General features: G+C 32.7%; 1 protein-coding gene across 1 annotated transcript in view; it reads left to right on the forward strand.

Moving 5' to 3' along the window:
- Window positions 1-14,818, forward strand: part of LOC131850326 (uncharacterized) — a 75,158-nt gene that overhangs the window by 12,471 nt on the left and 47,869 nt on the right. The window contains exons 2-4 of the mRNA XM_059200524.1: window positions 11,495-13,923; window positions 14,012-14,076; window positions 14,206-14,393. Coding sequence (XP_059056507.1) covers window positions 11,499-13,923; window positions 14,012-14,076; window positions 14,206-14,393 — 2,678 coding nt within the window. The 5' untranslated portion in view covers window positions 11,495-11,498. The remainder of the gene's footprint in view (window positions 1-11,494; window positions 13,924-14,011; window positions 14,077-14,205; window positions 14,394-14,818) is intronic.

Raw genomic sequence — 14,818 nt, forward strand, 5'->3', positions numbered from 1 at the left:
AATATGTTACGACTATTTTATCTATTAAATAATCTACCACACGACAGATGGTCGACTCTATGTTACGTGTAGACTTGGTTATACAGTGAGGGCATTGAACGTGGCTAGTATCCATTGGATTATCCGTAAATAGTGAGTAACCCGCGTCGCCGTTTGCTCAAACTTTCATCCCCAATTTGGGTGAAATAGGGGATGAAAGACCTTATAGACTATATTTTGAGATTAAAGATAGCTTGTCCTACGACCTAGTATAGGCATAATTTTTCCACAATTTTGTAACGGGCTAAAATATTCTATATGAAAAAATGATTATAGATTTAGAAACAAAAATCACCTCTCCCACAAATCTGATTCAATTATTTTAATTAGTGGTCGCCTAGTGTTCGAAATTCAAACATAATTAAATTAAATTGTTAAAGTTATATTTGAATATTATATTATTAAGGTTATATTGTAAAAACTATACTTCTGTAATCACCATCACTGGCAGTCAATAAACAAAAGAGTATATAACACATGGTAGTGTCTGTAATGTTTTTTTTTTATTGATCTAGTGTAATTATTTTATGTATAATTAAAGAATATATTAGCATTCTACACTCCTTTTCTATATAAACTTTTAGTGTATCTAAATATATATAACTCAAAGGTGACTGACATAGTGATCTATCAACGCACAGCCCAAACCACTGGACGGATCGGTCTGAAATTTGGCATGCAGATGTTATGACGTAGGCATCCGCTAAGAAAGGATTTTGATGAATTCGACCCCCAAAGGGATAAAATAGGGGATGAAAGTTTATATGAAACTTTGTCAATTTTAAACCGATCGAGCTGAGACTTTACATGCATAAAGATACTATAACGTAGGCATCCCTTAAGAAAGGATTTTGATAAATTCTAATGTATTAATTAACGCGAGCGAAGCCGCGGGCAAAAGCTAGTGTAATTATATACTCCACTGTCCGCGCACTTTTTCTAAAAAGGGGTACAAAGTTTTTACTTCACATTTTAATCTTACTAATAAATGCGTAAGTTTGTGAGTGTGGGTGGATGGATGAATGTTTGTTACTCTCTCATGCAAAAATTGCTGAATGAATTTTAATGAAAATAATATAGCTATACTAGCTGTGCCCGCAGTTTCAGCCGCAAAATTTATAGCCTATATGTTATTCTGATGTATCGGAGAGGTTACAGAGTAATCGTCTATCGTGGTATGGGCATGTAATGCGCAGGAATGAAGATCAAATCCTAAGGACGATGTTACATATGAATATGTATGGTTATAAGGGTAGAGGAAGACCGAAAAAGAAATGGATGGACTGTGTGAAAGATGATATGGTGAGAAAGGGAGTAAATAACGGGATGACTGCGAACAGAGATGAATGGAAGAGAAAAACATATTACATATACGACGACCACAAATAAATGGGATAAGGAAGTAGCAGATGATGATGTTATTCTAATGTAAAAGCTATATTACTGTAAAGTTTCATCAAAAAGTGGTTTTTGCGTGAAAGAGTTACATCTACAAACTTTCGCGTTTATAATATTTATAAGATACATCAGAATAGCACGTAGGCTATATTTCACCCGGGTCAAACCGCGGGCACGGCTAGTATTTTAATATTTTGCACCTATGGCCGTTTTATGAATACATTGGCGTCAAAGCTTTTAGTGTAAGGTCAACAACATTGAAACAGTAATATAACACTAATTGCAGTAATTGGATGTACTTATCGAGGTAGGAACTGCGCGTGCGCCCACCGGCGCGGGGGTGACAGCTGCCCCGTGTGTACGCACTGCACAGTCAAAAATGGGGTGTTTTAAAAAACGCATACATTAAAACGCAATATTGTAAAACAATTGTTATAAGACACCTTATAATCAAAATTAACTAGCTGATGTTACCCGGTGTTGCTTCTTTATTTGAAATAAATAGCCTACGTTGATCCTATTAAGAAAGAAAGAAAGAAAAATATTTTAATCAGTGCGATTTCAGCCGCAAAATTTATACCCTATATGTTATTCTGATGTATAACTATATTACTGTAAAGTTTCATCAAAATCCGTTCAGTTGATTTTGCGAATAATAATAATAATAAATTAAGAGAATCTACATACACATCAAATTTCATTAATAACTGTTCAGCCGTTTACTCTCAACACGGGCGATGCTACAAATGCTAAAAATGACTTTAAAATATAAATTTATTAGCTAATCGCCCCGGCTTCGCACGGGTGTACATGTATTATATATATAAACCTTCCTCTTGAATCGCTCTATGTGTTAAAAAAACCGCTTCATAATCCGTTACGTAGTTTTAAAGATTTAAGCATACATAGGGACGGACAGACAGCGACAGCGACTTTGTTTTATACTATATAATGATGATAAGTACCACTATATCATTAAATTTATTATATCATCCATTTTGATACTAAATATCAAATCCCATAAGAATCAAATCAAATTTATTTTGCGATAAACTTAACTAGTATACCTAAGTTGTGAGTATAAAATATTAAATGTTAAATAAATATAAAAAATGAAATATAAAAATATAATGTTACATTATATTCTGCCTCATTAGGCATGCAAAATAAAAAAATTAAGTTACACTTCTACATACGAGGACTTACTTGACTTGTATATGTAGACGGGGTATATTAGGACTTTCGGTCACGAAAAAGCGTTACCGTCTCGTGGAGGCTGTACACGATAGTGATGTGAGAAAGAGAGAAAGAGAAAGGCTGATGGCGACTGAGAGAGAACAACGGCAGCCCGTTTATGTTTCCTTCAGATCATGTATAAACATTATCACATTATTAGGTACATAAAAATTTGATTAAGGAATAGAATCATTTGTGATTGACGGTCAGATGTGATGACGGTCGGTGTTCTAACACCACACCCGCCTTACGTCCGATGGTCGCGTGTTCGAGTCCTCGCTCGGTGCAAACTTTTGTATTTGTGAGTAAGATAGTTTGCATCGGTCTGGCTGTTTTCTATGTATATTGTTTTGTATTTAGAAAAAAATCAAATTATTTATATCAATTGTCTAGTATCCCTAACACTAGCTCTACTTACCGTGGGACAAGACGGCGCTGTGTTAATTGTCCAGGCTTATTTATTATTGTTTATTTTAGAAATTTCGTATGTTTCAGTATTATTTAAACCATAAATTATTTTCCATAGTATCGCACCCAACTTACGCACTATGGTTGGTCGGTAGTAACCGGACGCAAACATGCACTGCCGAATCTCTACTGAATTATTCATGAAGCCGCAGCCACCTGCCTTCCAACCGACAAACTAACATTTGGTGTCATAAATTACACCATTTCAAATAGGAAAGGGTAATAATGTGGTCAAAGTGTATTAGTATTAAAATACCTTATCAGATAATAAAAAAATGTCATCACTAGTTAGTAGTAGACTTTACTGGATCTCACAAAACTCACTATCGCTCTACCGGTTACACTCAAAACTCACTACATATCACTTTATTCAGCAAACAAAAAACTTAATATCAATCTTCCTTAAATACAAAACTCGTCCATCAAATTTATTTAACATTTCAACACTATCTTTTTTTTTATGATAATGGAATGGTGCGCTAACGGTTTACGCTGGCGGGGCACCAGTGGAGGATGATAAGATGACCATGAGGTCAGGTCAGTTAGCCCATCGTGACAAATTCAGCAAGAATTTATCAGGATGGTTTCCAGGGGGAACCGCGTGGAGGTCAACCTGACATGGTACATTGCTTGCAATAAGATAATCAATCCATATTACTAACAATCCCCTTTCGCCCCCAACACTATCTTGTCACAAGCCATGTTGGACTGTCTATCCTAAAAAAAAAAAGAAAAAAAAAGTAATATGAAGTGCACTACAACATTGGTATCCATGAGGCATATCCTGTATCAATGAACTACCATAAGGTTAGTATTCAAGTAAGGAACTTGTATATAACTTTAATAATATAATAATAATAATAATCTCAGGACAATTCACACAGCACCATCTAGACCCAAGATAAGCTAGCTAAAGCTTGTGTTATGGGTACTAGATAAATGATACATATACATCGATTATTTTTTCTTTGTAAATAAATACATATTATACATAGAAAACCCCCAGACCGATACAAACAATCATACTCATGAATGCAAATGTTTGTGCCGTGCGAGGAATCGAACCCGCGACCATCGGTTGTAAAGCGGTGTGCTAGACCGCTAGACCACCGAGGTCGTCAAACTTTAAATAACTATGATTTTAGCAAGATCATTAAACATTTTCGATATTCAATCTGTTCTTGTTTAAAACCTTTTCTATTTATTTTCTTAATTTAATTTGAAAGTGTCAATAAACTCTCAAATTCTAATAGTACAAATGAGCATATTAGATGTTTTAGTTTCTATGAATAAGAATTGAATTTATAGATAAGCTTTTAGAATTATTTTTTTATATTTCATACGGTGCTACTGAATATTAGCGTGTAGTGAATAATAAACAGCATTACGAACATTATGTCACCATGTGATGTCTTTAATACAAATACAATGCCATTTTTGATTGGTAATATACATATACCGAAATAAATCTTCGAAAACAAGCTGTTATACGGTTGAATAAAATGACACAAAAAGAGCATGGAAACTATTTTGTACAACAAAGACTATCTTGTTATAAGTAATAGGAGTAACATTGTACTTAGCATTAAATTTAATTTCTAAAATTACATTGTCTACAAGTTTATTCAAAACTGTCATAAATTATCTTTTAAATACAGATAGAATTTTACAATAAACTGGAACACTCCCAAACCGAATTGAAGATTCAGCGATATCACTTTAAATGACAAATGATAACCGCCAACAATTTAGATCGGGTCGGTTGAAACTTGAAATACCCCGTCGCATCTTCCTACCATTGTGCTACCGTTTTATCTTTATTACAACGGCATAAAACCTAAAATCCCTTTGTTCGAATACTAACAACACGGAAAACTGTTGTTATGCGACCATTGCATGGACGTTCCAAATTTAAAAATTTTAAATTCGCTAAACGTGTTCTCCGCTATTCAAGCAGCATCATTGACGTCTAGAGAACTCGAAGTACATAAACCATACAGCTATAATATTTTTTTCGCAATAATCTAAACCTTATTACCATGCACGTTCTGAAATTCAAACCATTCGAACAGCAAAATATGTTGTGTTTTGCATGTAAACTTTTTTGTTCTTCGACCCCAGTCGCGAGACGTGCATTCGATATTAAAAAATGCTCCAGAAGAAATCTTAAATTCAATAGTAATTTGGCGTTGAAAGGCAAGGGAGAGGATAATGGAAGAATCGTACGCCCTGTTTTTGCGGTGTTGTATTAGTTCGCGAATTTCTCTAGGGTCGTTTTGTGTACACACTGGTTTCTGAACGCAGCATGTGTCTTGTAGACCATGACTGGAATGAATACGTCCCAAGTCTGTAATTACACAGTCAATTTGGTCGGTAAAGCGGCAAAATGTGAGTTATTGCTTCCAGCGTAACCGAGATCAAATCGGCTATGTTGGCACTGACAAAGACTTCTTTATTGATAGAAAATTTAGGAACAATTTCAGAATAATAAATTGTTTTCTAAGCGATTAGCGACGTCATTGTTGTCATAATGAAAAATGTCAACAATGCTATTTGATTCAAAATGTATATTATTTTATTTTTCTTAATGTCATTACGTTTCTTTTAAATATCTACAAATTGTTTGAAATTTAAAATAAGAATAAAATTCTTTTAATTTAAACGCATAAAAAAATTAAATCAAAAATCATTGCCGCCGTTGCCTCAACTTTCCATCTAAATTTTTGGCTCTAAATTAGTCTTTGAAAAACCGAATTCTCCCGTTAAGTACGATTTAAAGATCTTTTACAAATTTTGACTTATTGATAGACAATTGTCTAGATTTATTGTAACGTTCTAATTTTGAATATTTTAGTTATATTTTTTATAAACGTAAAGTCAATACAACTAAATAGATACTTCACGTAAAACGTATTGCGTATATTATTGTAACTTATCTACATATATTTAACAAAAGCAATTAGCTTTCTTTTAAAAGATAACGTGTAACAAACTCACTAGTATTGCATGTTATTTTTGGGAAAAAACGGTTACATTTCCGCTGTCAATTTAACGTTTTTGTTTCAACAGTTGATTAGCAATATTGCGTATTTAAAAAAAATATTAGCCGAAAATAAAAACTATATAATATTATGTTTATCCTACAAAAATCCCGAACTCAATCACATCTTCAGGTCTTGTAATCAAGACCTGAATCTTGTGATTATTTGTGAGTATGGTCGGATAGCTGTTTGTTACTCTTTCACACGAAAACTACTGAACAGATTTTGATGAAACTTTACAATAATATAACTTATATATTACAATAACACATAGACTATAAATTTTACGCGGGTGAATCCACAAACATACCTATTTTAAGTATATGGGGTCAATCAGAAAGCAACTGAAGAATATAGTTAAAATGACTCTTTTTGCTAACTATTGTAAAAGAAAGCAATTGGTCCCAAGATTTCTTTACCAATAATATTTACCGTTGCAGTAATATACCAAACAGTAAACATTTAATGACAATATTGTACGCATTTTTCGCGTGTCAGTACAAGAAACGGTTTAACACTCAGAAATCGATGTCTCGAAGCGAAATGAGATTTAAACCTACTACCCTAAATTCTGGTTTCTTTACAACTTCACATGAAATACCGCAAGTTGTAACTGTACGGCAATAGTTAATTTAAACTAACGAACGTACAAATAATGTTCATTTTGTAAGGTCATGCGTGAAATCAATGTGAAGTTTGTTCAACGTTTCTTGTTTATAACAAAAAATAGTAGTAAAATCTGTTTGTCGGTTTGTATTTTATTGATTCATGGAAGAAGAAATAAATTGTAATAAATAGCAATTTTTACAGACAATGTTGTTAATAATTAAATTTGAATTGGAAATTTGGAGACATAATTAATATTGTTATTATGTTCAATATATCACCTCGCTATAATAGTATATTATCAGTGCGTTATACAATATACAGTTTAGTGAGAGCGCAATAGAGCTGAATGTGTTAAATATATCATACGAAATTTCTCAACACACTTACGAGGAAACAGAATAAAAAAGATATATTATATTATGTTCATTTTGACACTATCCCGCCGTTTTATTTTTTTATTTAGACCGCTGCCTACTGGCTGGTCACACGCGGTGGTCAGTTCGAAATTTGAAAAATATAAAATAGTACGTTTATGGAATATACGCAAATACACGTGTGTTTTATGAGCTACTTTATATATCAAAAACCGGTGAAATTAGATCCAGTTTACGAGTAAGTGTGTTGAAAAACTCAATTAAATCATAAACTCTATATTATTTATTGACATGAGACCTATCGACCTCTTGTAGAAGAACTGACAAGGAACTCAACTGGTACATTTTTTATGTTATTATATTTAGTCAAATTCAAATGTTTCAACACAGCTGCTCTAAATATAAAAGTCAGCTAAATATCATCGTAATCTGCTGGCCATACCAACTGATAGAATCATACTCTATAGACGTAACATTTATCCCCATTGACCATTACATCAGTCACAGTAATGAGGTATTAAAGTCTTTAAACTATTGAAGGCGATTACTTTATAATACATAACGGTGGATAACATCCATGTTATGAGTTTGCAAATAACCGCGTCGGGAATCGAATCGCAGTCACGACTAAACGCTACCGTTATACATCGAGCACATACAATATGTTAATGCATAACCATTAAAACTATTCAATTCCATCATTAAATGACTTGAAAAATGTAGAAAGTTTTCTGCTTTTTTAAACAATTTCAAAAAACTGGAGGACTGTTTGGGAACGAATAGACTTGTGACATACAGTTTACGCTAGTTCAGATGTCTGGACTGCAACTTGGACTTTGATGAAATAATTTTTAATCCGTAAACAATCAACAAATACACAGTTCACGCTAGTTCCTAAACTAGGAGTCTGGACCGCATCTAACTTGTACTTCGATGAAATATATAAAATAAATATTAAACAAATATTAAAAATAATTTTTATTCTGTAAACGATCAACAAACGAGATCACAAAAACAACATTAATATACAACGATCGATGATAAAACGAGAACGTATACGCAACAGAATACGATATGAGAACATTATTATTACTGTTTTTGCTTTTATGTTTGTTGCTTCAGAACTTTTTTTACTTGACCCGATTTTGACTAACGCTGCTCCTACTAGATTTGGCTGGGTATAGTCAGAAACATGAACGGTGAAAGAGTGTTGGCGTACATTGGCAAAAAGGCTCCCTATACCTACACCCGGGACTCAAATCCCTGGACCTGATGAACACATACCATGAACCCGGCATCCGAAAAAAAAACTGACCGCAGTAGTTTTTGAACTGTTCTTACTAAAGCAATTAACGATACTTTTAATGGGATCAACGCGGGCATACACACTTCAGTGTACAATGATATCCTCAGAAGAATCAAAACTACAAATATACAGCATATATTTATAACAAATTAAAAAGGCACCAAGCCAAAGCCAGGTAAATACCGTAAAATTGAATTGGTACCGGTAAATTGAAAAGACAAAATCTGCAATAAACACTTGCAAACTTTATGCAAACCTAGCCAAATACCGTTTACGTTAGTGGTCTACGGGCTTGCCGTGGTTTGGCAAGTACATGCATACCAAGATGCATTAGTACGAAAGAGAAAATAAAACATTGATTGAATGTACTGCCACATTAGAATAGAATAGAAAATCATTTATTCAAATAAATTGCACTTTTCAATAGTCATCACATTTTTTTTAATCTACCGCTCATTCGGAAAGCTCTCTCATCACAAAAAGAACGAGCAAGAAACTTGTGTGTTGCTCTTTTAAATAATTTTATTCTTACTTAGTATGTGAATACAAACTACCGATTAGCACTAATTCAATTAAATAATCAAATAGAAAAAATATTTAATACACAACAACTGGTTAAATAATTAATAAGAAGAAATCAGTCATAGTGATTCGAGCAGACCAGTCCCTACAAGCAGCACCCGTTCACGAGTATGACATTCTGTCGAGGTGGTGAAGAAATTTTATGAAACAAAGCGTGACTGTACGGAGCACAGTACTATAATAATCATACATAAGTTACTTACGCAGCATATATCATTTCACTATATATTACTGTATTGGAACAACCCCTAGAGTGACTGTATTTTCAAATACTAAGAAAGACTATATTTCAATTCAGTTATACTCTTTGTTTTCAAAAATATGGGTACAAATATTAGGTTTCTTATAAGGTTACTAAAATAAAACTATAAAAATAAATAATTAGGGGTGGACTACCCCTAACATTTAGGGGGATGAAAAATAGATGTTGGCCGATTCTCAGACCTACTCAATACGCTCACAAAATTTCATGAGAATCGGTCAAGATCGGTCGGAGGAGTATGGGAACGAAAACTGTGATACGAGAATTTTATATATAAGATTATACTATCTATACATTATACTCGTAAGAACCTTATATATTATACTACTAACTATATCTATATAAAGTTCTTACGAGTATAATATAATACTTAGCCACCATGTTTGACTTAGTAGGCATGCAAATATATTTACTGTAGATATAATTAAAATAATCAAAACCAATAACAATATAATGGTAATTTTTTTTATATTTATGTCCGTATTAAAATTTTTCATCAATATTATCAGTGAATGAATGATAGGCTTTGGTAATTGAAGACACTTTATTTATTTATTAAAGTTTTAATGCATACATACAAAAATAAACGTGCATATGGCCGACTTAACACCATTAGGCATTTTCTGCCGGTCAACCATAGGGCAAACAGAGATTAATGAGCGATGTATTTAATTATATAATATGTAATAAAAAAAAGGAAGTAGGTATAAATATAATAATATTAATAAATTAAAATGTATATATCCAAATACATACATACTTAAATATATACACATAATATATATTATAAAAAAGCACATATACTTCAGTGCATTAATAATGAATTTCATATAATATTTCCTCAAATGATGACAATGGTTTACATTATTCTCAATCAGATTATTATTACTCATATAATATTTGCTTATAATATTGTAATATACTTTCAAAATCCAGGGTAATACTTTCGAATACAGACAACATAATATAGTTAATGGAAAGTAGATATTACTCTGTTTTATGAAGATAATAAACTGTTCATCAATCTAATATATAAAACCTCTGAGTTATGAAGTCTATAACTCTTGAATATTTCATTGTTGTTTTGATGAAAGCGCTTTATGGTCATCTCATTAAAGTACTAAAAATAATGTTTGGAAATCGCTTAGACGTATGACAAAAGCTGAGAATCATTATATAACTGCACAGATCTTGTTCAAAGTCTACTATTCACTATACAAAATTTTATGTCTTTAGAATATACAGCATCTTCGTCATCATCAGCATAACCCGCCTCTTAATCTATTGAGAAGAATACATTAAGATATATATGAATAGTTTAAATCTTAATCCTGATCTTCTCTGAATGCATATATTATTGAATATATATACATATTATAATTCAAGTAGAAGAATAAGTTTATGACTAAAATTATTATCAGCCATAAATAAGAAATTATTCACTCGTCATTACCTTGTTTTATCTCATTATTTGTGTCGGCGCAGTATGTCATTCTCTTCCACTGATCTCTATCGGGCGTCATATCTGAGCATACTCTCCTTTCATTCATATCGTCTTTCACACATCCATCCATATTTTTATGGTATTCTCTCCATTTCCATCCATTCACGTTCATATTCACAAGTTGAAGAAATTAGTCACTTACTGTAATATTTTCTAACTACATGTACCTTCACGACTGTGGGTGATAGATTTGTGGACTATACAGTCCAGTAAGATGGTCAACCAGCAAAAAAAAATTGTAAATAATTCTAATGTAGATACAAACAGCAACATTGAGAAAGTAACAATAATATGACAATTCTAAAATCAGGTAAAAAGGTTATTCAAAATTAGTACACAACAAAGAGTTTTACAATAACTGTAATAATCCCAGATGGAGCAGAAGTAGTCGCAGTTTGCAATACTCAACATGCCCACAATTAGATAAGTATATCCAGATCTAACTGCGCACTATTAAAAATGTATCAATTTATACATATGATGCCAATATGTATAAATTGATACATTTTTAATAGTGCGCAGTTTCTAAACAGCAAAACTACAATACGTCGGAGACGTAAAACTAATTAGTAACTAGGTCACACTCTCAATATATTACAATTACAATATTTTTATTATTACATTACATACATACATACATACATTGTAACTGTAGTTACTTATTTCATGTTACAGGTACATGATGCTGAAGTGGGCTGTACACGGTAAAAAAAATCAGGAGATCAGACCCAATAATGATATAGAATTAGAGAACCCAGAATCATTTTCAAATGGACAATATAATAAAAATATTCGAAGATCTTTAGATACGCAATCTGTGAAAAAGAGTAAAAAACCTAGCAGATACCAAAGACGATCACTAGGTTCAGCTGCTATTAAGAAAAATAACATCAAAACTGTTGATAAAGAGAATGTCAATTACATAGGAAATACTCCAAATTATTATAAAGAAGCTTTTATTAAAAAGGCCGAGGGTCTAGCACTTAAAGATGTTAGTAACATTACTCCTACTTCTGGCACTCCGGTGAAGAATTTTGAAAGAAGACGGTATTATTTAAATGGTTCAAAAGATGATATACCACCAGATTTACCTCCCACACCACCGACCTACAGCAGACGGGTTAGAGAAGCTAAGAAAAGGAAATTAGAAATGACCAGTAACAATCATGATGCATTTAGAAGAGATAATTGTATGTATAAATCTGAAAGAAGGATTAAACCAATTGATAGAATAAATTTTAGTCCTCCTAAGTTAAGTCATAGTACCTCAGAACCATCATTACATGATCTTTCTGATAGATTAAGCGCTTCAACTGATAGCAGTAGAAAATCATTTCAAATGAGAAGGCACATAAATAATAATATAATTAGCACAACTAAACCCCCCAGTGAGGGATTAGTGGAAATAGAATATGATAAAGATTTAGTTATTAATTGTATAGAGAAACCATTATCGGTTAAAAAGCATATTGTAGAAAAAACAACTTTACCTATTTTTGGACATCATGTATTTATGGATAACCCACTTTACTTTAATAAAAATAACTTAATGACAAATATTAGTAATATAAGACCTTTAAAAAGAACTAGAAAGAAATCTAACGAATTCGAAAGTTCATTCAAATCGCCTTCGGTAGATAAGAAAGATGCACATGTTTTACTAAGAGAAGGGTGTTCACCTGTTTCTATTACTCCATTGTCAGTCAAGTTAGCCGAACTTAGATTTAGCACTATGAGTACTCACAGTAAGTCGCAAAGACCTCTATTTTCAAACGAAGTAACTGAGTACTTTCCCAAAGTAGAACATCCATTTACGATACCTTTAAAAGATGAAGAAAGTTCTACTGAAATGGAAAATAAATTCATATTAGGTAAAGACTCGTTGTCAAACAATACTGAGTCCACAGTATCAACCACACAGATGGGTGATATAACTCTTGAAAAAATGATAGAAGATATAATAAAAAGTACAAAAATTGTGAAAACTAGAAGAAGAATTTTAAATCAAAACCCAGATAACCTAGCTGTCGAAGAAGAAATTCCTCCACTAGATGCAGTTAGGGATCTATTTGTAAATCCACAGGCAGATAACAAAATTAGTTTGATCAAAGAAGCGAAATATGTAAATTTGTCAAGGGAAAATTCTGTATCTCCTAAACATACTCCAACAAAGAAGATGATGAGAATGCCAGTACACAGGGTGAATGAGAAGTTATTAAAAAACTTACCTATTGGATGTTTTATTCTTGACGATGGAGATGGATATAATGAAAGAGAAGTAAGGACCCCTGATGATGAAATAGAAAATAGATCAAAAAATAAATCGAATGAAAGTGTAAATAAATTACTTAATAGATCACATTCAATGAACTCCTCTTATTTTGAAAGAAGTAATTTAGAATCTAATTTATCAGAATCTACGCCAGATCTATATAGTGCCACTCAAAATAATCCAAATAATAAGTTACGAAGGCAAAGATGTATTCGTAGGAAGAAATCCACAGTCAGTAATGAAAGTCGATGGAAAAGGGATAGCGAATTAAAATCTTCTTCATACCTTACATTAGAAATGGGTATCCCTAGTCCTGTAGCAGAACTTCAAAATGTATCATTGTGCCAACCTCTTAACACATCCTTTGATTGTATAGTTAGACCATCGTGTAATAAACACCAACTATCAAATAATGTATCAATACGATCTAATGTATCTCATAGTAGCCTAAAATCTCAAAAAACAGATCTTGACAGTAAAAGATCTAGAGAACTCTTTGGATTAACTTCAGAAAATGGTGTACCAAGTCCTATAACACCCGTAGCCAGCTTGAAGAGAACCAGTAACGTTTTGAGTGAAGAAAGAGCTCATAAAACTAGCAAACTAGATGAAGATTTATTTCCTTCTGATGCGTTTACTCCAGTTATAGAGCACAAATCTTCTAGAAGATGTTTGACGTATTCTCCTGAAGAATGTAGTATAAATAGTAGTGAAGAAAAACGGAGAAGCGTCGCAAGCAATCGATTAGAGCGAAGCAGTGATCGTTCGCAATTGTTAAAAGGAACTATAGATCTAGAAATAATCACAAGAGACGATGTTATAGACGTGCACGGTGAGTTGGTACTATCAAATTTTTTACTACAGTACCTTACATTTTAAACGAAATATAAGTATAACTTAACAGAATATTTTACTTTCAGTTATCCGTTGCCGCGATCTTCAGCGATCCTCTGGGAAAATAGACGAAATTAATGCTTATGCGAAAGTGAGTGAAATTACTTTATTTTTCTCTAAGGACAGTGTAGAGCCTCATGAAAATAATAAATTAGAATTCAGTACTATGAAATAAAGATTTCTTTTTTCTTTTATTCATATTTATTTTATACCATTTTAGGTAGTCATCAGCGGAGTGACTGAGAGTCAAGCGTTGTCATCCCAAAGGTCAATTTTCCAGAGAACATCAGTTCTTTATGGGAAACGAGAACCAGAGTTCCAGAGGCATCTCAAGTTACCACTCCCAATAGCTGTCTACGATCATCAAATGCTCCATGTTTCCGTCTGGCATCGAGATAAGAAGTATCGGTGAGTGATTATTTTATTGTTTTGTTTTATACATTATTACATTATTTTTAAACCAGGCCTGGGATCTTCTTGTAAGTATAATTAGATACATGTACGTGCTCTGCAAATTTTCTATCAGCATATTCCTACATATAAACCTAAATCTAAATATATACATAACTCAAAGGTGACATAGCGATCTATCAACGCACAGTCCAAACCACTGGACGGATCGGGCTGAAATTTGGCATGTAGGTAGATGTTATGACATAGGCATCCGCTAAGAAAGGATTTTGATTAATTCTACCCCCAAGGGGATAAAATACGGGGTGAAAGTTTGTATGAAACTTTGTCAATTTTAAGCTGATCAGGCTGAAACTTTGCATGCATAAAGCTACTATAACGTAGGCATCCTCTAAGAAATTAACACGAGCGAAGCCGCGGGC

The sequence above is a fragment of the Achroia grisella genome, unplaced genomic scaffold, assembly GCF_030625045.1.
Source record: "Achroia grisella isolate CSIRO2021 unplaced genomic scaffold, CSIRO_AGI_Agris_v1 utg754, whole genome shotgun sequence".
NCBI lineage: Eukaryota > Metazoa > Arthropoda > Insecta > Lepidoptera > Pyralidae > Achroia > Achroia grisella.